Source organism: Phalacrocorax carbo, chromosome 17, assembly GCF_963921805.1.
Source record: "Phalacrocorax carbo chromosome 17, bPhaCar2.1, whole genome shotgun sequence".
Classification (NCBI taxonomy): Eukaryota; Metazoa; Chordata; class Aves; order Suliformes; family Phalacrocoracidae; genus Phalacrocorax; species Phalacrocorax carbo.
Window position 1 is genome coordinate 6,676,690 of NC_087529.1, and position 23,919 is coordinate 6,700,608.

Sequence of the window (23,919 nt, forward strand, 5' to 3'; positions counted from 1 at the left end):
CCGCGGGGCGCGCTGGGAGCTGCGGGCGGCGGCGGGAAGCGTTTCCGGGTTGCCGGTTCCCAGCGGGGCGCGGAGGAAATGAGCTCAGCCGGGGGCCGCGGCGGTGGGGCTGTGGGGCGGCCGCGGGCGGGAGGGTGAGGGCCGCAGCGGCCGGGAGGGTGAAGGTCAGGGTCAGGGTCAGGGTCGCGGCCGCCAGGACCGGGGCTGTAGGGCGGCCGCGGGCGGGAGGGCGAGGGCCGTGGCCGTGGGCGGGCGGGCCCGAGGGAGGGCGGGTGAGTGAGGGCCGGAGCCGGGACTGTGAGGCAGCCACGGGCGGGATGGTCAGGGTCGCGGCCGCCGGGGCCGGGGCTGTGGGGCGGCCGCGGGCGGGTGGGTGAGGGCTGGGACCGGGGCATGGGGCGGCTGTGGCTCCCCCGGGCCTCCCTGGCTCAGCTTCTCTTTGCTTTTCCAGGTGCCGGACCGGGCCCCGCGAACAAGCGAGCTGCCGGCCCCGCGCTGCGGACCCTGGCGCCGGGGCAGGCGGAGGCCTCTCCCCGGCCCTGCAGCCGCCCGCCGGTGTGTGAGGCCTCGCTGCTGCACTGCACCCCACCGCGCTCCCTCCGCCCCGGCAGCAGGGACCTGTCCCGTGTCAGGGCCTGTCCCACCGCCACAGCCACGGCTGCCGGGAAGCCCGGAGGCCCGTGGGGTATCAATCTGTAAGGGGCTGGAGAGTTCAGGGGAAAAGTGTGCCCGGTTTGCAAGCACCGCTGCGTGGGAGGGTTGAGTCTTTGGGTTGTTCCCCCCCCCCGCCCCGAGTAAAAGATTGTTCCTTTTTATGGAAGCTCTCAACGAGGACCATTTCCTGATGCGATGTCCGAGCTGTTGTGTCATTGTTCCGCAGTCCTCCTCCTGCCTCCCATGCAAGGCAGGAAGGAAGGGACATAGAAAATTTTCTCTTGTTTTAATGGGGCTAATTAAAGGTTACATTACTCTTTACAGCAAAAGCCTTCTAGCTTATTAGTTAACAAAGACATAAGAGTAATAGTACTGACTCCTGCTTGGAGTGGCTGCTTAGGGGATTCTGCTCATGTTTAGCTTTGTTCTGCTTGGTCAGAGAAGGAAGTAAAGGCCTGAAGTGGTAGAACTGACTGAAAACTTGATTCTGATGGATGTGTTCAGACAGATTGCTGTGGAGATTGGAGAGCTCGGTTTGCGTCTGGATTTCTCTCTCCCCGCAGAAGTGCTCTGGCCGTACAAGCCTGCCTTTGTTCTAAAGAAGGCGTTGCTGAGGGCAGGACGTCGATGACAAGCATGTAGACCTACGGCATGTTTCCATTGTTAGCAAAGGTCTTAACTGCGAGACAAGGTGTTATTGCTTCTGGTCTTGATTTACTTATGCACAATGGATGTAGTGACCTGTGACTAGTTAGGAGGAACTGCGTTACTCGGACAGTTTCTGATGGATTTCTCTATAACCCTTAGCTGCTTTGAGTAGTGAAGTTCTTATGTAACACCATGACCACAGTGCAGGGGTTTTGGTTGCTGCCGCTTGCTTACTTGTCAGGAATTACTTTCTGGCCAGTTCCGTGTGTAGTGTGCCATGCTGTTGGCTTAGGTTTGCTCATGGACTACTTGAGTCAAGTGACGTAGTCAGAAAAACCTTTGGCTTGCCCAGATGCCGGGTGAAGCTTGCTGTTGCGTTTTACGGTGATTAGTTGAAAGCAGAGAATGATGGAAACTAGTGGGAGTTCCAGTTAATGCATTTGGAGACGAACTGAGCATTTTTGGCACTGAAATTCTTAGAACTGGTTTGTGTCTTGATGATCTGCATGATATTTTCATTGCTTGTTATCTAATAGACGTTGTTTGTGGTGTTTGCTTAATTGGAATAATTGAGTTAGGAATCGTGGAGTAACGTTATATTTTAGGTGTTGTTCTAAGTTCAGTAGTTATTCAGATCTCTTGGCAGTTTTAAGGTACCACCTGTAGCTGCCAAGTACTTTGCTGTACAGGTGGATGGTTGTGGGGTTTTTTTGTTGTTGAAAGCTGAGGTGGGGTTAGAAGGACGAGGGATGGAGGAAGAATAACAATATAATTAGCAGGTTATTATATTTATTTATAAAGGTTACTCATGTGTCATGGGCACAGAACAGAGAAGGGAGGAGATATTTGTAGTGTGGAAGAGTTTTAAAAAAAACAACAATAAAACCAACAGCAAAATGTTTTTGGGAAGAATAATTATTAGAAGAAGGATAGGTAACAAACTTGTTCTTTTCCAGTTAAAGAACTTCAGATCTGGCCCGTTAGAATTTCATTCTTTCATTTGTTTGTTTCCATTCTGAGCTTATTGTTGATGGAAAGATAAGCATGGGCGGGGGGGGAGCGGGGAGGAAGAAGCAGTGAATGTTTAGCTGCTTTTTCAATGAGACATATTCAAAACACTCTAAATATTTGGGGGGGGAGGGGAAGGGGATGATAGTGTTAAAGGTTTTGGGTTTTTTTGTCATTTCCTCGGTTGCTTGTTTTTAAATTAAAACTACATTGACTTACTCGGCATTCCGGGATAGAGGAAGAAGGGTTTTGAATGAGAGGAGTTGCCAGGAAATAAACATTATAGTCCAGCATTTCAGTGTCGAGGCATTTGAAGAGACATTTAAAAATGTTTCCAGTTAAAAAACAGAGCAACAGCAACGAACCCCACATGCAGTGATGCACACCCCAGCTGATGGAAGGGCAGAAGGCTCTTCCATTGTGTTTCAGCCCTGCACAAAAGGAGTTGTGGTCTTTTGGGAGGTTGAGAGGGAGCTGAGTTCCAGCTAGTGTTTGAACTTGGGCTGCAGGATTGCGTGGCGTTTGTAGTGTTGGCTGAAGGCAAAATAACAGGAAGTCCGGAAAAGTGTAGCATGCCTCGCTAAGAGTGATGCAGCTATAACTTGACTGCATTTTACTGCTGCTTGAGTTGCCTGAAAAGCAGCTAAATCTTGTTTTGTCAGAACATATGTAGATGTCTCCTCAGGAACCTACTCGAAGTACTACTACTTTAGCGTGGGCTTTGTGGGTTTGATGTAAATGGAAATTCCAGGCTTCTGTATTGATCTTGTACATTTCCGTTTCAAGGGTCTGTTGGTTATGACCACTTTCGCCTTGCCGTCCTCGTCTGGTGACTTGTGACTCTTCACCAATCACGGCGGAATCCATCAAGCCCACGCTCTGCAGGGTTGTCATCTACCTACAGAAGGAGATGTCAGGAGACACGTGCCTAACCACCACCCTTTGTCCAGCTGCAGGGCCCAAGCCCAAAACTTGCAGCTTCAAAGGGGGCAGCCTTGGTAACAAGTACGTGCGACTAAATGTTGGAGGCTCTTTATATTACACGACAGTGCAAGTACTGACCAGGCACGACACAATGCTTAAGGCCATGTTCAGCGGCAGAATGGAAGTGCTCACAGACAAGGAAGGTAAGGGAATGTCTTTTGTTGTTGAGAATTTTGTAAAACAACTGGGTTTTGGTGGTGTTATTTAAATGTCTTAAGACTACCCTCAGTTAAGGATGCAGGGAAAGATAGATTCCATAAATAACTTGGAACATGAGGCAGCCAACTCCCACTGGTGCTAACAGTCCTCTGTGCTTTATGAAAATGCGTTCTTTTGTTACTAAAATTAACTAGCTGAAGGGCTGGTTCTCTTTCCTACGATCATGGCTGGTATGCCGGTTGTTGATGATGTTATGAAGACTGAACAGGCAGTGTGTGGGTTGTCATTTATGTGGTGTCAGGTAGTGGCATCATTTGAAATCCGCATCTGGGGAGGGCTGTTCAGTTTTCATCTTTAAAACTCAGAACAGCCTTGCTTGCAATGTTGAAAATTCTTTTTTTCCTCCTCTCAGTAGCATGTTTCGCTTGTGGCTTACGATGCTGTGACAGTATTTAGCTGTCAGTCAAGTAGTATGTCACCTCCTGCTGGACACTGAATATTGGCCTTACAAAAATCCATAATAGATCATAGAGAGTAGAACAAGTAAGATGACCAATATCAGCAATGGCTACGAGTGCTTTCATTTTCCTGTCTTTAGTAGTCCAGGGCAAAATGATACCTTAGGAAGGGGGGTTGTGACACTGTGGAGAAGAGGCTGAGAGGTTGGCAAGTATTTAACCTCCTTGTGTTTCTGAACACTTATACGTGAAAGGTCGTCTGGATGCCCAGATTCTATCAGTTTAAACTTGATGCACAACAGTGTGTTTACTTAAACTGAAACAATTCCTTGTGGATTTTGCATATCATTTAAGCCAAATTCCCTGTGAGTAGGCTGGGCCCTATTGAGCATTACGTACAACTAAATCCATTTAGTCCAGCAGTTTTGTGTAAGAGCCTCAGCCAGAATGGAGGGCATAGTTCATGTTCTGACAGCTACAGCTGGAGAATCTAGCAGTGGTTTAGTCTACTTTCCTATGTTGTCTTCTGTACCTAGGTCCCAAAATAATACATTTTTGCCTGCCTTCCACATTATGGAAAAGGTTTTGATACTGTATTGTGCCCTCTGCCTGTGCGTGTCCTACACTGCTATTGTTTGCCATCAAGTCACACATCCTGTTTTCCTAGTGAATGTGACTTCAGGGATGTTTTAAAATTGCAAAAACTGTCTGTCTGCTACTGTTTCCTGTGCTGCATCCCCTCTCCTCCCTCTCCTGATCTGTCTCTATCCTGTTGTTTGCTCCTGTTGGAGAATAGGACAGCCTTTTGCCCATACTGGGTTTTCTGGGCTAGTCGACCTTTTAGCATCTTCAGAACACTTTTCTCTCTTTAACTTTGAACAACAGCCAAAGATGTGGTTGCAAGACTGCCAAACCCTTCTCATTAAGCCACAGAACTTATCCCAAATCTACTTGTTGCAAACATTTGTGAATTCTCTCTTCTATTCTTTCCTTGGCTTTCCAGTGGTAGGTTTCTAATTGCCCAGCATTACACTGTAGCAGCAGTTAATATGTTTATTTCCATACAAACACGAAACAACCCCATTTTTGCTGGGAATATGACAAGCTTCTAAATAAAAGAAGAAACCAACCTAACAGTAAGCTGCTTTCCCTCCCCCCCCCCCCCCGTTTTTTTTTTTTTTGTTAAGGTTTGAATGGCTTGGACAGTCAGTTAAATAAATGTAAACTAGTGACTTCCTTTAGTGGTTGAAAACATCCATTCCTTTCATCAGAACCTAATACAGAAAAGACAAAGCACAGATAATAATTTTGGTCCGGTAGCCCACTGACTGATCAACTGACACAGTGCAGTCACATTCCTGCAGCAGTTTTAGTGTCTTGTGATAGGAAGCCAAGTATTTTTAGCTTGCGGCTTTTCTTTTGGGGTGCTGGAAAGTAGTGAGAACATAGGGGAGGTACCAAAGGAGTCGTTCCACTGTCAGTTTCTGTTCTGTAACCAAATTCCATTTGCTCAAAGTCAGTAAAGGCTTCGACTGAATGTAATGGGAAGAGTATCATGTGCAGTTTCAGAAAACATTAGGCTTATTTATCCTCTCTGAGGGGATTTTTCTTGCCCCCTAGTGTTGAGGTGGTTGAAATGATGTGATGGTTATTTTTCAGGCTGGATCCTTATAGACCGCTGTGGAAAGCACTTCGGAACAATTTTAAACTATCTCCGAGATGACACGATTGCACTTCCAAAACACAGACAGGAGATCAAAGAGTTGATGGCAGAAGCCAAATATTATCTCATTCAGGGCCTAGTGGACATGTGCCAAGCAGCCCTGCAGGTAAGAAATAGGAGTAGCCTGTAAAGTTTTTTGTAGATGTTTTGCTCATAAAATTTACTTAAGACAACTCAGGAGAGTATTTCATGGCCTTAGAGATGGTATCAGGTCAGCCTGGAAGCAAAATGAGGCAGCAGAGAGGTACGTTGCAAGATCTTATCCAGTACGTTTATCAAAGCCATAGTTGCCCTTGCTCTGTGTGCACACCTGAGATTCTGCAATGCTTTGACTAAGAGACAAGATATAGTTTATGATCTCCCTGGAAATGTTTTCAGACTATTGTGCTATCTTGGCACAGCCTTCCAGGCCACAATGCCTGTGTTCTGAAGGCATTTAGTGCAGTTAGTGAGGTGGTTGCACTATCAAGGGAACTGTATCTTTGTAAGAAGAGAAGGATTGTCCCCTGGTTAGATTATATGAATCTAGAATGTGCAAGATGCAGATGCCAGTTTCCCTCATTTTGGAGATGTCATTTCCCTTTGTGCTTCCATTCAGTTGTCCGGCCGCCCCCTCAGAATGGGGATAGCAGCACTTTTCTACTTCACGGGGGTGCAAGGAGGATGAGTAAAGTATAAACTGTATTCACAATTTGTCATCTAAATAGAGGGACTGGTTCTCTTCTGTTTCTATTTTTTAAATTTTATTCAGGAAATAGATACTGAATGAGTTCCTCTTGTGTGAAATGAAATAAAAGCTAGAAATTTAAAGGAAACTGGTTGAATAAACATGATTATTTTGAGCATGTGTTTTAAAAGACCTTGTGGCATTTGTCTAAATTTCCTCCAAGTTATGTCACATCTAATTAGGTAATATTTATAGACACAATGGGTTTGAATCTTTGAAAGCATGATAACTTTTTTCTAAATTTGATTCTTAATGGAGAAAAAGGCCTATATGGTGAGCACTGATCAGTTTAAGGACCTTTCTTTGTATCAGTTTACCCCTGCTCTTTGCAAATACGTAAGCCTCTGGTAGGTTTATGCACTTTGCTAGTCCCTGTAAGTTCAGCTGATTGAAATAATCTTGTTCTGCCAGCTTTTTGATAAGGTTAGCCCAGATGCAGTACATATAACTTATTATTAGTCTTAAGACTGTGAAACGAATGTTTCTTGCAGGACAAAATGTAGTAATTGATAAATACCTCACATACTAGGTTCAAAATACTTCTTGTATCCATTGAAAGAAACACAAAGCCACATTGACGGTTTTCCTTCTGGTTTGGAATTTAAAACCTTTCTTCTAAAACCAAAATGTTCTAAGGCTTTCCTGTTAGCTATTGAGCTTTCCTTAATTTGCTACATGAGGAATCTGGAGTCACAGGCTGTACTACACGCTCTTGATTGTTGCTTTTGTATCACAAGGGGCTGAAGTCCGTTTCGGTGACGTGCTGTTCTTGCCAAATGTTCAGTTCATAGTGGCTGATATTCTTATATACTGCAGTGTTTTGGGTTGATTAGAACTAGTGCAAACTCTTACTATCCTTTTCTTCAAAAAAGGATAGAATAATAAACCCACTTAAACCAAATACAACTTGGTCTCGGAGTCCTTGCTATAGCAAAGGATGACATCCACCTGCATCCCAATATTTCAATTAGTGCCTTCTGTGGGTAAGAAATGTCTCTGCTGTATTTCTGGGTTGCAGATCAAGGTAACGCTGTGTGGTTACCATAGCAACACAGAGCTTTTCCTTTGCATCACAGGATTTGGGAACATGGCTGGAGGGGTTGGAGGAGACAGCAGCAGATGTTAGCTTTAGCATTTATTTCTCTTGAGTTTATTTCTTCTCTCTCTTCTTTCTTTAAAACAGGACAAGAAAGACTTGTATGAACCTGTCTGTAGCATCCCTATTATCACATCTCCAAAAGAAGAAGAGAGGCTGATAGAATCATCAATGAAAGTAACTGTTTTTTGTTTGTGGTTTTTTTTTTTTCCCCACAACTATACAGTGAGAAACTGAATTTTTGCTAAATGTATTCAAACACAGAACTTACCTTTTCTACTTTTTTTTCTTTCCCTCCCAATAGCCTGTTGTTAAGCTGCTTTATAATAGAAGCAACAACAAATACTCCTACACGAGGTAGGTCAGTTTTTTCCCCACTATAATGGGAAAGTTCCTCTTTGACAATGGGAGTGGAGGAAGATGTGGTAGGACCTGACTTGGGGTTTTGGTTCTTTGTTGGTTGGTTGGTTGGTTTGGGTTTTTTTAGATTACAGCAGTGCTCTTCTGTGGATTTGATTGCAGTTATTTTTGACTAATGTGAATCTAAATGGGGGGAGAATGCAACAAGCTGTCTGTTGAAGTCTAGTGTACGACTCAGTTGTGTGAGGAAGATGAACAGAAACAAGGGACAGGAGATAAGAACGATGAGGCCATTAATACTGGCTGAAACAAAGCTAATGCAGCCGTAATCCTTACCTCATCAGTTTAGCTTTACATCTGAGTCTGCATATACCTCCTCCAGCACTCTGACCTAAAGAAATTCTTGATGTTCCAGCACCTCCAGTGCCTCTAAATGAATTAATAATTTGGTTACAAAGGAAAGAATCTATTTGCTCAGAAACAATCGAGATAGGGCCAGGGCAAGAATTTACTGGCTTTCCTCCTCTATAAAGTAACATTACTTATTTAGTTTTATGCCATAACTATCATGATCCCTTTGTTACGATGCTATGAGAATGGCTTTGGATTTTCCCAAACCAGTCATCGAAGCGATGTGAGTAATCCTCTGTGCTCTGCAGAATCCTCATTTTCAGCCTTTTCAGTCTGAGATGCAATCTTGGAAGGTTTTTTCTCTAGACAAACTGATTGTCTGTCTCTCTGTCAGAGAGATGGATTCTAACAATTGTGATATCTCAGGTAGTTGGGAAATGCTGCCTGTGGGAGTGCTGGAGAGCAGTCTGTTTTTCAGCAGACTGCCTTCTGTATCTGCCGGTCGTATTGCACTCCTCCCTGTGTTACCCTTTAGCTTATGGCAGTGATGCTAAAGCAAGCACAGAATAGCATATTAGTCACCATGGGCCTGGAAATGTAAACGTGCTAGTAATGAAAGCAACAGAATCCTAGATACCAGAAGGTGCTGATATCTCAGCTAGCTGTAGGGTTCTAATTATTCCTTGCGCATGAATCTGCATGATGGTGTTTAAATGAGGCAGCTTTATTTAAAATTCCACACTGGCTGCTAGCAAGTGAAGATTTTTCCCCCCCCCCCCCCCCCCTTCTGTTCTTCCTAATCAACAGTATAAAAGGAGCTTTCTCAGTTATGTTGTCAGTGTGGTCTAATATCAAAGACTTCTACATCCTTTTCCCAGCTCTGCCACTTGATAGAGCCTGGGACTTGCCACTGGCTGAATCCCAGATTGCTTCATCAAATGATTCTTGGAAGCGGAAGATTTTGTCTGGTTGCACGTCATGCTTTTTTTTATTTAGATGTGAACAGAAATACTTCTCAGTCTACGTATTTTATGTAAAGCCCACTCAGTTGTTCTTATTAGCAGTGTCTTGATTCACAAGTATTTCATAGCCTTCGTGGACCACTTGCAAAAGTTAAGAGACTGCATACAAAAGTACGATGTCACATCTCTGGATAGATTCTTGGCAGCAGGGTGTGAACCTTGAACTTCTGGTTCCAATGAGTAAGGAATTTTAGTGTTAAAGCTAGCAAGGTTGGCTTTGTTTTCTAGGCAATAATATGTTCACTAATTTTCATATGTACACACAAAACCCACCACCCAACAAAGGGGCACAGATTACTTAGTTTCCATACAGCTGCATTTGAGTTAATATCGGAGGAGTAAGGGTTTTAGATTTTTTTTCACTTGATCAAATTGGACATTGATTGGCTGTGATGTTATTTAAGTAAAATATTTTAAATTTTAGGAATAGCTTTCTGATAGCTTATTTTAAACCTATAATGCTACGTATATTTTTTTCCTCTAGAACATCCAGATCTTGCTTTGAAAAGTAATTAAGATCCTACATTGTGCTGACTTTCAATAAAACTTAGTTTCCTAAATAGTCTCTTCACCCTAGAAATTTGTATGGGGTATCACTAGTGTTATGTGCAGAACACTGTGCCTTTTAGCTGGCCTCCTAACAGGTGTTGACTCTTTGGACTTTTGCTGTTACTAAGCTGAAGAGAACTGTAGTTAGCATATGATTTAATCGTTTTGAGTGTCAGTCAAGAGAGAGTTGTAGATAGTTGATGTAATGATTTGAGAAATTGTGCTGTCATTATTAATTATATAACTTGACCTCTAAAGACTGGTGTGTTTGCGCATGGCAATCAAAGCATCTTATTTGTATCTGAAATTTGCTATTGCCCTTCCTTTTCTTGGCAGCATATGGCAATGAGTCACTACTTATTTGTATTCTGCAGTTAGATCAATGCTTAAAACCATGGTGGAATAGGCGTATGAATTCTGTAGCGGTGGCCAGCTGAAAAACCACAAAAGCCTTACTCCTTCTTTTGTTGCTGTGTTTCAGTAACTCAGATGACAACTTACTGAAGAACATAGAACTGTTTGACAAACTCTCTCTCCGATTCAACGGCAGAGTTCTTTTCATTAAGGATGTTATAGGGGATGAAATCTGCTGCTGGTCTTTCTATGGGCAGGGTCGGAAACTTGCTGAAGTCTGTTGTACCTCTATAGTGTATGCTACAGAGAAGAAGCAAACCAAGGTAATGAAGTTTTATCCACCTGTCTCTTATGGTTTAAAAAAATTCAGGTTGATGATACATTGCAGAAAGATACAGATTTTGCATAACTTAAGCCAGGTTGCTGGAGGTAAGCAATGTCATTTATCGGAAAAGCTTTGATACCAACTCTCCTGAATATTGACTGGAATTGATGGTCAGTGACATCAAAATTAGTAGGGTGGCTCCCTGCCTAGGGGGCTGCAGGATGAGCTGGTGTCTTGGTAAAAGATGCTGCGTACTAGATAGAATTCAGAGAAGACTAAATACGGTAGCAGGTTTGAAGAAGAGAAATCTGAGAATGGTGACTCTGAAAGCACGTGCATTTTAGTGCTAGTCTCTTAGAAAGCTGATGGACTTTGTATCCCTAAAGCATGTAAAATGCCTTTAAATTCTTCTCTAATTAAATGAAGTAAAGATCTAATTCTGCTCCTAATTATACCTGTATAAGTTTACTTCATTGAAGTTATTTTGTACTGTGTTTAGCTTCCACTGATGTAATCATTGTATGTAATTGGTCTAAATGGTTGTGTCTGGGAGTATAAATCTCTCCAGAGTGCTGGAAAACATGCCAAAAAGCAGAAGACTGAAACTGATCTGTCCCAACCTGAATAACTGAAATGGAAGGGATGAAATTAATGAAATGGAAACTTAAGCTCATACACTGCTTAGAAACATTATTTTTTTAATTATCATTGTGCATTCTTGTTCAAAACTATAGGATATCTATTAAAAAAAGTTCAGCGGGGGTGCAGATTCCCAATAATCAACCTATCTTGATTTCCCCACATTTCTAGCAATTCTTTTCATAGTCTCCCTGCCTCTGATTTTGCAAAGGTTACCTAAAGACTTGCTTTCAAGCACAGTGTATCCTAAAGAGGCGAGTTACATGCATGAAACCATGATCATGATCAGCATGATAAATCTGCAGGGTTTCCATTAGTTCAGGAGTTAACTTCTGACCTGCAGTGATGCAGGTGAGGTGACCAGCGTCCAACATTAGCACTTAAGAATCAGAAATACTGTATTCCATTCTAGAACAACCTAAAAAAAAAGAGGCAATGGAGGTGATCTGGCGGTGGGAGTAATCCTCTACTAGAAATTAGACTGCTTTGCTCATCTTTCTCATTTGCAATTGTTTTAATGTCTTTATAGTGCGTCTCTTTATGGCTCAGGTGTCGTCTTACTTACTGGCGTGTGTTCCAGTCATGTTAGCCTGTACAGATCAGGAAAAGGACATGTGCTGTTTTTTTGTAGGTTGAATTCCCTGAGGCACGAATTTATGAGGAAACACTAAATGTCTTACTATATGAAACACCACGGGTTCCTGATAACTCTCTGCTGGAAGCAACAAGCAGAAGCCGAAGCCAGGCATCTCACAGTGAGGATGACGAGGGTTTTGAGCTTCGCGACCGAGTGCGCCGAATCCACGTGAAGAGATACAGCACCTACGACGACCGTCAGCTTGGCCACTAGCGTACCAGTCAAGGAGAGAGGGTTTGGTGTCAAGGCTTGCATCGATGTTCTTTGAAGGGAGATCAGAAAGCAGGGAGGGATCAGTTGGACTCTCTGGATTGATCTTCATGTGGTTTCTTAGCTCCCTAGAGAAGCAAACGGACATTGTGCGCACAAAGCAAGACTAAAGGCCAAGGGCTTTGAGAACTAAGGTGTTGATTTTGCACCATGTGCTTTAAGTTCAGACTGGCCCCCTTTTCATGCCATGAGAGGAATGGAATTTGGACACCGATTGTGACAGTTTGGTTGCGCTTTCGTATCTAATGACTTGCCAGTTTTCTTACTTCCTGTGAGAAGTACTGCTTTTCCTGAATGAGGTGGCATGGTCTGAAAATCTTTTTCCAGATACCTCCCCTTTTAGGGTTTTGTATAATGGAACTTCCAGGTTTTAAACCAAGAGACTGAAGAGGGGGTGGAGAGAACTCGAACATGACTACTCTTAGCAAACACTACATCTGATGACCCCCAGAAGAAACGGTTAGCTATCCAAGAGTCAGGTGTACTGCACATGTGGTTTCTCCCACCGCTTTCCCTCAGTACACATACAAAACTTTGTGTTCCAAGACAGCTGTCTTTAAAACTCATTAATTCTAAGGCAAGCTCTTCCAAAGAGGTAAGAGTCAAGCCATCAAAAAACCTCCCCTTGTGAAAAATTAGAAAACTTTGGAAATTTAAATATACGTATAATGACTTGACTTGGGAGATGGAGGAATGGGTATGGCGAAGGAAGAAACTTAAAGTAAGAAAACTCCAGGAATAGGTTGTGGCAGGGTTGCCATTGTTTAGGCTTGTGATAATGTAATCCTGTTTATATAAAAAGCAGCAATCTGGGGGAATTAGTTTTACATTAGTTTCCTCCTGTGGCCCAAAAGTGCTCTTTGATGTTAAATTTCTCGAGCAGCAGGGGAAAAATGTCAGTGACTGGGGAAGTACAGGCTAAACAACATTTTATAATGCTAGATAATGTTCACATACTGAAGGGTGAATTCAAGTTTTGTCTTGAATCTTTTCTAGAGCATAGAAGTTGAAGTGGAAAGGGAAGAATAGGCATAAAAATCTTGTTCTAGCATGAAACTGCAAGAGGCTTTGGACACAGGAACGAGGTGGCTTATACTGAATTCTAAACTGAAATAATCACTTCTTTTCTGAGTGCTTGGCTGGGTGCTAATCGTAAAGGGCCTTCCAGAAGGTTGGAATCGAGGCTGCTCAGCAAATTGGGTCTCTGGAAACAGTTTGAAGTTTAGTATGAAAAGTTATTAATGTATTTTTAAGTGTTTGCTTGTGTTTCAGCTGTAGGTTGCAGATTCAAATTCTACCACTGTCATAAACACTTACTACTTGATGGCTGTTCACTGGCAGCTATGGATATGTGACAGCAGTGGAGCGGGCTCCACACTGCTTTTGTGTTCCCATATTGTACAGGAGCATGGAAGCTTTAGATCCTGCAATGGTTAGTCTTGAACTGCTTTGACCAATGCCAAATCTATCCATAAGTTTTAAAGCAAATTACTGCAAAAGCCTGACAGGAAAATAATCCCAAATTAATACAGTGAAGTCATAAGTAGAATTAAGATGGTAGATGGTTTGGTAGTAATAGAAGCAGGGGAGGGAACAAAACAATTATTTCTACTCATTTGGGATTTTGAAAATGAAATTGTTGAGGCTTGGAAAGAAAACACTAATGGTCATTTTTTGGGGGTGTTTGGTTTTGGTTTTTTTTCTCGTTATATTGTTTAGCAAGGCCTCTGCATTAGGCATTCACTTAATTCTCCTCACATTCAGGAAGTAGCGTTGCCACAGTAATGCAGCACCTGCCTTTTTGTGAAAGGCCTCTTTAAAACTCTAATAACCTCTTTTCTTTTTATATTGCTTTCTGTAAGTTGTTGTTTTCCAGCTGGTTTTTCTATTGTGCTGGTGAAAATACAGCTGCTGAAATTAGCTTTGACAAAGATTTTTTGGTTTTTTTTTTTTTCCTTTAATTCAGCTTGAGTGTGATGTGGATTTTTTTCTTTTAAAATTTTCCCTCCACTGATACTACTTAAGTTACACTGTGGTGGGTGCTTTGAAGCTAGTAGCAGAGCCTGTAGTGATAGGGTCTTTGTGCTGTACTTGAGAGCTTCAATTTATTCTCTTGTACTTTTTTTTTTTCATCTTATAACAAGTAAGACTGCCATTTAAAATTCATGTGTGGCACTTCTGTTTCTTGGCAAATGATTTACATTAGTTTTTTCTTGTTACTATCATAGTGAAGGTTAACAGATTAAGTAAGTGATGCTGGTAGCCTTGCAAAACTCTGTTTAAAGGAAGTTAGAAGCAGAAAAGTGTTATCTTTGCATTTCTTTTCTCCGGGGAGTACTGGGGTATGGGAATGAGTGTCGGAGGTGTGTGCTAGTCCAGAGGCTTTCGTTCCATGGTTGAATTCTGTACTCCTGGGATCCGTTAATGAAATGGGTCCAAACTGTGAATTATTACGCTGTAAGAAGCACAGAAAAGCTTGTGTTTTGGTTTAGTTGGTTTTCTTTTTCCTGTCTCCCATAGCCAACAAGTAGTATTAATTTCCAATTTGAATTTAGATTAAATTAATCTTGGAAACAAACTGCGTTGAGAACCATCTGGGTTGTGAGAATCTTTTTAAAGGTGCAAAATAACATCTTGGTGTTTGGGGAATATCAGCAAGAACTGTAAGCAGTTATGAATGTTTTTAAAATATGTACAGATATCCTTTTCATTTCACCTTCTTCTCTCATCCCTATTCATTCTCCATTCTCTACCCCCAGTTAGTACTGATGATAAAACATCTGCTTTTAGATTAAGATATGACTAGAACTGGATCAATGTTAAACAATGTTTAGCCACTGTGGACAGACCGCTCTGTCAGTCTGTAAGCTTTACTCAGAGTAATAATTTAATTGCATAAACACTAAAGTTTTGTCTATTTAATAGACGTTTCAAAACCCTAGTCTTGGTGTTCTTTGTCCTGATAAGATTTTTCAGGATGTGGCTGAGAGATCCCAGTTAAATGCCTATGGTTGGGATTGACCAGCACTTCTCTAGTCCCCTCCACTGGTAAACAGGTAGGAATGGGAGAACATCAGGAAATCCCCTCTGTAGGTGTGTTGTGGGAAGTGTGCTATTCGGACGTGCGCATGGCTAAAATGATTGTGCTATTAGAGATCCCCTCCCTAGCTGGGGCTTCTGTACTTGGGTTTCTGATAAAATCTGGAATGCCCCGAGTTATTTATCACCCAAGCGCTTACATAATTGGATAATTTACATGAAGTGTCAGTAAGTCTAAATGTAGACTTGGATGGAGCCATCACTTACACAGTTCATGGGTTGAGCATTTTTCTAATACAAGTGATAGAACACTATATTTTCTCTGAAAAGTCCCGCTTATCTGGAACTGCTCCAATACAGGATGTTAACTGCATGTCCTTTCCACCAAAATCACAGCATGTTGATTTATACAGTCTCAGTACTACCAGCTTCTGATAATTTCAAATACTTTAGTTTTGATGTAACACATGCTTTGTATTCTCATTTCAATCATCCTTTACTTAATTAAAGGCTATAAATTGTTTGGACAGGAACATTCTAGACATTCTAGAACATATTTTTACAACCTGGTATAATGGAGAAAAAGCAGCACTGAAAATGATAATGCAGCTTTGGACTGCTTCTTTGTAGTAAGCTGTCCACTTCTAGAGGAAGCAAGCAGCTCTGCTTCCTAAGAGTCTTCTCTGCTGGCTTTAAATATGACAAATTATGATCCCTATTAAGACAATATAGGTTTCTAATTATATGCATTTCTCTGCAAGTTAAGAAACTTGTAATGGCTTCCTACATAGACCATCACCAATGGATGTCTTTACTGATGTGCTCATGAATTTATAGCAGCCTTTGGGAGGAAGAAATGCCTTTTTGCCTCATTTGTAACGCATGAATTCTAACTACATCAGCTAACGTTCATTAGCTGCTGGAGCTCTTTTTGAAACCTTACTGTCCATTCCTAAATTTCCGTGAACTTTTGCACATCCAAATATTATATTAGCAGACTGAGAGAATGAACGGAAAACATGAACTGACACCTATACACAAGCACTGTAATGAAGGGTTGTGTGCTTCTGTAATGGGGTCCTTGCATATTGCAAAACAGCCTTGGTCCTTCTACAGAGAAGGAGACTTGGTGCCTTGAGTGAATGTCTTATGTTAAACAGCTTTTCAGTATCAGTGTTAATTAGGCAATAATGTCAAAAGAGAGAGCTCTGCAGGGTAGCAGCCTCCAACTGCTTGATAAATCCGAGACAAAACTGAATGTTTAACCTTCACCTTGACATTTAGTTTTCAGAACAGGAGACATTTATCCTATCGTAACGTTCCATTCCACTGACTTTTTCTCTTTTGCAATTCATGGGTAAAATATAAAATAACTGACCGAGACTGGGAGGGCCTTTGAGGGGGCCATTGCTGTGGTGTTACTGAAAAGCTGCATTCTGCTTGGAACAGGCAATGCTTATTGTGGTTGTGATTAGATTTTTTTTTTTTTCCTCAAGGTTTTTTAACGTTCAGACACAGTTCACTCTTAGAAATACTGATGACGCATACCTTAACTGAACGTGTCTGGCCCAGCAGTCCCTGTCTTACACAATTAGATTATATCCTCTGACAATCCTTGGCATTAAATCTTTACAGCCAAATTTCACACCATCCGTTCTGTTAGGCAAACCGAGGTTTTATTAAGAGCTGAGTGGGCGTAAGTCCTGTTTCCAACTCTGCTACTAACTCGGTGACAGCAAGTCAGTTTGTACGTGCATAATTTTTCCTCATCTGTAATAAAATGGTGGTAAGACCCTCCCTACCTCAGAGGGATGTTGAAGCTTAGTATGTTCAGTAATAGTAAAGGATGTTGGATTTCTGTAATATTTTGTATCCAGACAATAGCAAATATGATTGCTGATCTTGTTTAAACTGACATTCTGTGATCAAGCTTTTTTCTTATAGCATCAGGCTTTGTTTTATTTTTATGTCTAACTTTTAAGGGTCAGCCTTATGGGTAAAATACTTAGTTAATGCAGTAACCATATTAGCTATTGCTCTTTTATCAGTGCATTAAATGGAAATGGAACACTAATTTTTAATAAAGTGTTATATTTTGTCCTCTGTGTTTTCTCCAGTATCATAACTTTTCATTCGTCATGTCGGTCTCTGCACTTCTGTTCTGCATTGCAGTTGTGATCCTCACCAAGTATTTAGGATTCCTGAACCACAGAAATACTTTGTCAGCAAACAGCTTTCATATTACATGGAGCTGTTGCTACCAGTCACCCATGCCCTGCACGTGTAGGCTATTTGTAGGAGGTATCGGTGTACTTACAGGTACACTGCGGACAACTGGTTTTGATTCTCTCTGGGCTTTTGCTTTAATTGTAAAACAATTCATTGGGTGCAGTGGTTTTTCACATTCATGGAAATAACTTCATTTCCTAATAAGAATCACAGAGCAATTTGATCTTTCATTAAGTCTACACAAAATTTGTACTACCACAAAGGTAACCTAACTTATATTTTGAAAACCTTTAAACTTTCTTGACTGACAGAGCAGCCTAACAGGGAATTGGATCCAGAGATTTAGTCTGTGTTCTGCAGTAGGCGTGCTTTTGAGGTAGCCAACATAATCTTATCTATCCTATGTAGCTGTTCTCTTTGCTGCTGTTACCCTGCTTTCTGAGCTGAGCCATAGTTTTTTTCAGTTGTGAGCAACAACTGCAAAAACTGTTCCACAAAGTGTCTGAGTGCCTCTGAAGGAAGTTAGGTAATCCTTCTGTTTGGAAAGGGAGAAACCTCTCCTACGTAGCTGAGGTTTCTAGTACGTACCAGCTCTTCTTTCCCACAGTTGTGTTGTGGAGAACTGGTTTATCTGTACGGTGGGTGCTCTTACCCTGCCTGATGTTGTGTGAGGGCGCGTAGAAACAGCCTGCTTTAATTCATCGTGGTAGAACTGTTGGTTCTTGTGTCTGGGTAACATGATTGAGTCTCCTCTATCTGCTGCCTCTTTCAAAAATGGAAAAACTCTTCTTTTTCCCTTCCCTGCCTGTGCTGGCGGGGGTCTGTCGCTCTCGGTGTGGTCCAGCCCCTCCTGCCTGCCATCACTTCTGTTTTCTGCACCGTTGCCTTGGGAGCTCTCCCTTTCCCTGGGTGTCCCTGGGCATCTTTTCCTTCACAACCACAGCTAACGTGGGATTTTTGGCAGTAGCTGGAGGACTTAACTTGGTTTATTAAGTATCTTGAAAAACCCTGCTAAAGGAATGATCTCACCTATATCCTTATTTGCTGCGGAAGGAAGAGAATGAATGCGTCCTGGGCCCCTCTTGTTCTTTTGCCAACATCAGACAGCGAATTGATTCGCTCGGAGATAGGCACTATGAAAAGCAGATTTAACATGTGTCACTAACCTGATGCTTCAACCCCCGCTCCCTTCTCTAGTCGGGCCGGTGTGCTGCCGCCGCTGCGCTCCCGGGGAGCTACTGCACATCTGGGATCCCCTCCCGGGCTGCGGCTCCGTGAGGGCCAGGGTGGGCACGGGCTGGCTGGTGCCGAAGGAGATCGGGGGAGTCCCGGGGGAGTCCCGCGGGGGTCCCGGGCGGGCCCCCCCACCCCGGGCGGGCACAGCGGCGGCCGGGGCCGCCTCAGGGCCGGGGGCAGAGGGTTCCCGCCTCGGCCCGGCCCCGCCCCCGGCGCGGTTGCCATGGAGCGCGGCCCCGCCCTCCGCGTGACGTCAGCGGCAGCCGCGGAAGATGGCGGTGGAGCGTCGCGGCGCGCCCCGGCCCTCCCGCGCTCGGCCGGGCGGCGCGGAGCCTTCGCCCCGCGGGCGCTCCCGCAGCGGTGCGGGCGGGCGGCTCTGAGCGCGGGGCGCGGCGGGCGGACCCGCTCCCCGCGCCGCCATGAGCTGCTCGGCGGACGCCGTGAAGGAGAAGCTGCTGTGGAACGTGAAGAAGGAGGTGAGGAGGGTGGGCGGCGGGCGGCCGTTTGTCCGTCCGTCCTGCCCGGCGGGGCCGGGGCTGAGAGGCGGGGGTTCCCTCCCTTCGGCTCGGCCTCCCGCGGCGGGTTCAGGCCGGTAACGGAAGGTTGAATCTTCCCCGTGATGACTTGGTTTCACCTCTCTTGCGGTAGCGGCCGGTGGTTCAGAGTTTGCCTAGAGTAAATAAAACACAGCTTTGGCCAGACTGAATTAAAGCCCGGTCTCCCTTCAGGAGGCGATGAATGGCGAGTGGAGGATTTGCTCGGCTACAACCGTTTAACCCTTCCTGTGCTGCTGCTGTGGAGTGCGTGACCTTCCCGTGACTGGAAAATAAATAAAAAACGCGCTCCTTAGCCACGCCGGTGGAGTTGACGCTGTAACGCCGCTCCAGAAACGCGTCAGTGGTTTTGCGGGGTTTTTCCGAAGCGAACCCGGGGAGCAGAGACGCTCGCTCTTTCCTGCCCCTGCAGCCGGCGGCGGTCGTGCTCAGCCGCTGAGGCAGGAGCCTGGAACGAGCGAACGGTCCCGGTTCCCTTTCCCTGGGGTTGAGTTTCCCTCGTTACTAGTTCTTTGCTAACTTCTACTTAGCTCTGAGTTTTAGAGGAGAAGGGGGGAAAAACAGCGATAATAAAGCTAGTCCTAAAATAGATTAATTGGTTCCCAAATGGCAGAGCCCTGGCAGAAGCATCTGCTCCTGCGGTCTTAATACCTGCGCTTTAGGGAGCGTGCTGAGAAAGCGGGGAGGAAAGCTGGGATAATTTGGGCTGTTCTTACAGACAGCTCTGGGGAGCTGGTCTTACAACCGTCCTGAGGCAGTCTGAGATCTGCTGGTGGATAAGCTACCAAACACCCTGTGCCTCAATGGGGATGGTGGCATTTGATCGCACTTGCATCTGGACTGGTAGCGCTTCAGTCTTCACAATGAATGATGCTGTTACCTGGTAGGATGTGCTCAGCAGGACAGAGTTCCTGCTGTGCCTTGCACTTGGGTGGAGCAGCTGTTTAACACAGAGCAAGGTTCGTGCCGAGACCCGCTCCAACAGGATGCTTTTTGGAGTCCCTGCCAAGGTGCTCTGGGAGGAGGTGCCTGGGTGGTATAAGAGTGCCGTGGTCTAAGAGCACCTTCGTGAATGCAGTCCAGGTGGAAGTGGCAGTGTAGTAAGTGCCCACCTCTCCCCAGTACACCTGAGTACCATATTCTGCGTTTTTGTGGCATTGACTGTGTAACAGCTGTGTGTACCTTGTTCTTACACAGGAGCTAAGTGAAGATGTAATGCTTATCCATCACAGCAATAAAAAATAGTTTTAAAAAGTTAACTATCCTGCTCCTTCCCCTTCCCCAGTTCATAGCTGGGGAAATGAGAAGTGGTAGGAGAGCAAGATTCATGAAAGCTGAAGTGAAAAGTTGTTGCTATGGCCAAGGAGCCTGAATTGGGAGTCCTAATACTTATTAGTGTTGAAACCAGAAAATATCATATGTTTCAGTCAGCAGAGTAGGGTTAGACACGTAAAGAATGATCTTTACGCAGAATTGTAGGACTGTGCCCTAGGATGACCTGGCCAACACCTGGCCACAGGGCTCTGAGCAGGTGTTACCTGTTGCTCACTCACGTATTAAATGCTGCGGCGTAATGCAGCCATGAACCTGCCACTTCATTTAGAAATTTTAGCTTGAACTAGACTGCCTGAGCCAAGATAGTATAAGGTTTGATTTAGAAGCGTGTGCACTTGCTCTCCTGGGTTAATGCTTAAATATAGAAATACATTTGAGAAATGTTTGCAAACTCTGAATGTTGCAATCTTGTGCTAATGTACGAGATTGAAAGTGAAATGGATTTTCGTGATCCAAGCTAGCTCAAGCCAAGGAGAGCAAGTGGTACATAATTAAAAAATCTGAGGCTAATTTGTTTTTAAAGTCTCTAAAATGTTTTTAATTGGACTCTAGCTTTTAAATTACTTCAGTAATGCTTGAAGGTGTTATTCGTACCCTCTGTGTCATCTGCATTTTTGTTCTGTCTTTGGTTTGTTTGTTTGGGTTTTTTTTTCTTCTTCTCCAAATCTTCACCAGTGCTCTCTTAGAGGTTTTATATTGGCTTGGCTTTTTGCGGGTTGCCCAGAGCTTGCAATTCTAAAATAGTCATGAGAGCTTTTTGGTGGTTGTTACCCGTTAGGGTAACACCTCGTGCCTGTGCACTCACAGACCTGTAGTAGGGGACCCTGTCTGTTCTGCTCACATTCAGACAAATGGTATCAGGGGGCACTCAGGGACACTGAGCTTTTATTTTTCTTTTAAACAATAAATCATGGAGCCAGGAATTGAATGCAAACCACCAGTATACCAACCACCAGATTATGCCGCCCTTAATGACAGTAATTAACTACTTCTGGTAGAATTTTCAACCTCATTTTATATTCTGTGTGACTTTTCACACGGCCACTTATGCCTGCATCCATGTTGTGTGTTGGTGGCCTTGTTTTGCAAACTTGACTAGTCCGTGTCCGTTCTCAAAGTCATCATTCCCCTTTCTTGTCCTCTAAACCCAGGCTTTTCTTCCCATTGAATTATTTTTATGTAACCTCAATACCTAATGGAGTTCAGAGTAAGCATCTTCTTTCTATACATTGTTTATGCCAAACCTGTTAAAATTCAGTCATCTTTGCAAAATATAAAATGGTTGTCTCTGAAGTCACTTGGTGCAAAGTGATTATTTTATTTTGTCTCTCCCTCTCAGCAAAAAACTTCTGCATTTTTCCTTTGGGAAAATTTAATGTTGTTTGCTTTTTCTCAGATGGGCTTACAATTCCCACTGGTAAAGAATGTATTTTGTTGGCTCTAATAGAAAGGAGGACATGTAATGTGTTTTGAAAATTTAACTCTACTGGGATTCATGCTGAGGCTGCTTATAAGTTCACGTTTCAAACATTTATCCATCTCTGCAGGAAAATCTGTTGTGACAAGTAGACTCATAAACCAGGCTTTTCTCTGGCCACTTCCTTCTGCCGGTGAAACAGAGGGGTTTTGCCTTTTCTGGATTTAAACACAGCACTCTTTCTAGCTGTGAAACAAACAGGATAACAACCACCTTAGCAGGTTCACCCTGAAAAATTGCAGAGCACTTCAGAAACACAACTGCTCACCTTACGACTATAACGCACCCACTTCTGAGCAGAAATACAGTACTTTTTTAACAGCTTGTATTTATACCACCCACTTCTTCAAGAGTAACAAAGAGTCAGTACAGCAGGAGTGATCAAGAAATGAGATGAACAGTAACTACACAAGCTAAAGAAGACACAGATGCTGGACATAAGGTTTTCTCCTTTGGGGAAAAAATGCTGTGGGTTTTAACTGTGGTTTTAACTGGAATAACCATTTATTCCAGTATTTTATGAGCACTGTTCTTTGCCTCCGACGCTGCATTGTCTCCGTGCTGCTTCTCCAGCGTCCCACCATGATGCATGGTTGGGGAAAGCGCTGCGACCTGTATTCTGAAAGAGCAGTGCTGGTTTGAAAGGTTGTTCCTGTGCCTGAAGGTTTGAGATATGTTGAGGTGTGCTGGGTCAGCCCTCGTCAGAAATTCATCATTGTGACAGTTTAGAAAACTTATGGTAAGGCAAGTCCTTACTGTTCTTGTGGGAGTGGATCAGGAGCTCAGCAGAGGGGTGGAAAAGGCAACACCCATGAGTATCTTCCAGCCCTGTGCTTCTGAATAAATTGGTATACAGTAAGTGCATGTCACGCCTTACTAGTCTTCATTTTCCTGGTCTTTTACACCAGCAGGTTGCTGCAAAATTGGAGTTTATTTCCATTTTTAAAGCTTCCTTATTTAAAAAAATGAAGCATTGAACATCAAAACATTTCTATCGTGTATTTATTTGGTGAAACTTATTAAATAATCCATGCATTATGACCTATGTTTGGTGTTTGACTGCTTCTGGTAGTTTTGGCCATTATTAGATGTAGAAGAAAGAGCAGTGATCCTTTATAACTGCCAACTGCATACCAACTTTTAATCGAGGAGCTTGCTTTGCTTTGCCTGGATAATGCTACCACCAGGATATTCTTTGCTCCTCAAATGCCAAGATCTTTACTCAGTTAGACAGAGCTTTCCCATCCTTGCTCTCCAATGGTTGGAAAACTTGGTGCACACATAGTCTTATTACCTTTTCCAGGGAGAGCAGAATGTCTTCTGAGCCTGTCGCTGAGGCATGTCAAAGCTCTGTGGTTCCCCCGGTGCAGTGCTACTTCTGGTTCACAGATGGAGAGGCTGAAAGGCACAGAAGTCAATGCACTTGCTTTTCTGCATGCTTGTGCCATGCACAGCCTGGTTAAGATTAGTAGATCCTGTGTTGGTCTCACAAAGGAGGCACAGAGAATGGGAGGGATGTTTCCCAGGCAATGGAGGGAGCCCGTGTCCCACCTCAGCTGAACCTCTGTCGCCTCCTTCCCACCTGAGCGGGTTGCTCTCCAGAGACCGCTCCGTTAGCAGCACTGGCTCCAACTGGAGGAGGCAGCCCTCCATCCCTTGCAGCAAACAGCAGTTCAGTAGGCTGAACAGATTTCCTCACCTGTGCAAGTGGATGGATTAATGTGGGGGGGTGGGCTGTTGATGTTTCTTTTAATGAGATTCATTTGCAGTTTGGTCAGGTCTGCTAGTAGCTGCAAGTGGGTGTCTTTGTAGGCTTGTGCTCAGGAAGCTTCATTGACAAGTGCCTCCCCAGAACACAGAGACACAACAGCATAATTCCCTGCAAAGAGAGCTGCACAAAATTGCGGGGGGGGGGTGGGGTGGGGGGTGGGGGGAGAAAAAAAGAAAAAGGCTTGTGTTCCCTTTGATCAGAAACATTTGATTTAGCTCCTTGCCTAGAGCATCCCTGAATGACGTGGGATTGAAGAATGCTTCATTCCAGCTTTTGAATCTTTTCATCTACTGTCTGTGCCCTGAAAAGGTTTT

The 23,919-nt window shown here is 43.7% G+C and overlaps 2 protein-coding genes across 14 annotated transcripts in view; both read left to right on the forward strand.

Moving 5' to 3' along the window:
* The first annotated feature begins 17 nt into the window (after window positions 1-17).
* Window positions 18-17,108, forward strand: TNFAIP1 (TNF alpha induced protein 1). Of its 5 annotated transcripts, none has more exons than XM_064468180.1 (8): window positions 18-103; window positions 452-695; window positions 3,097-3,437; window positions 5,571-5,740; window positions 7,545-7,634; window positions 7,762-7,814; window positions 10,221-10,416; window positions 11,689-17,108. In XM_064468180.1, exons 3-8 carry the CDS (start codon window positions 3,221-3,223, stop codon window positions 11,905-11,907), a joined length of 945 nt encoding a protein of 314 aa, XP_064324250.1. In that variant the 5' UTR covers window positions 18-103; window positions 452-695; window positions 3,097-3,220; the 3' UTR covers window positions 11,908-17,108. The 5 variants fall into 5 exon arrangements, with proteins under 5 accessions (XP_064324250.1, XP_064324253.1, XP_064324254.1 ...); XM_064468183.1 differs by having other exon boundaries at window positions 452-685; XM_064468184.1 differs by having other exon boundaries at window positions 452-555.
* SGSM2 (small G protein signaling modulator 2) overlaps window positions 12,430-23,919 on the forward strand; it is a 72,565-nt gene continuing 61,075 nt past the window's right edge. For 6 of the 9 annotated variants that reach the window (XM_064468164.1, XM_064468169.1, XM_064468170.1 and 3 more), the window contains exon 1: window positions 12,430-12,559. In XM_064468164.1, coding sequence (XP_064324234.1) covers window positions 12,455-12,559 — 105 coding nt within the window. In that variant the 5' untranslated portion in view covers window positions 12,430-12,454. Of the gene's footprint in view, window positions 12,560-18,710; window positions 18,945-23,919 lie in introns of those variants that run through there. The other 3 variants (XM_064468166.1, XM_064468167.1, XM_064468172.1) reach the window with 1 other exon arrangement.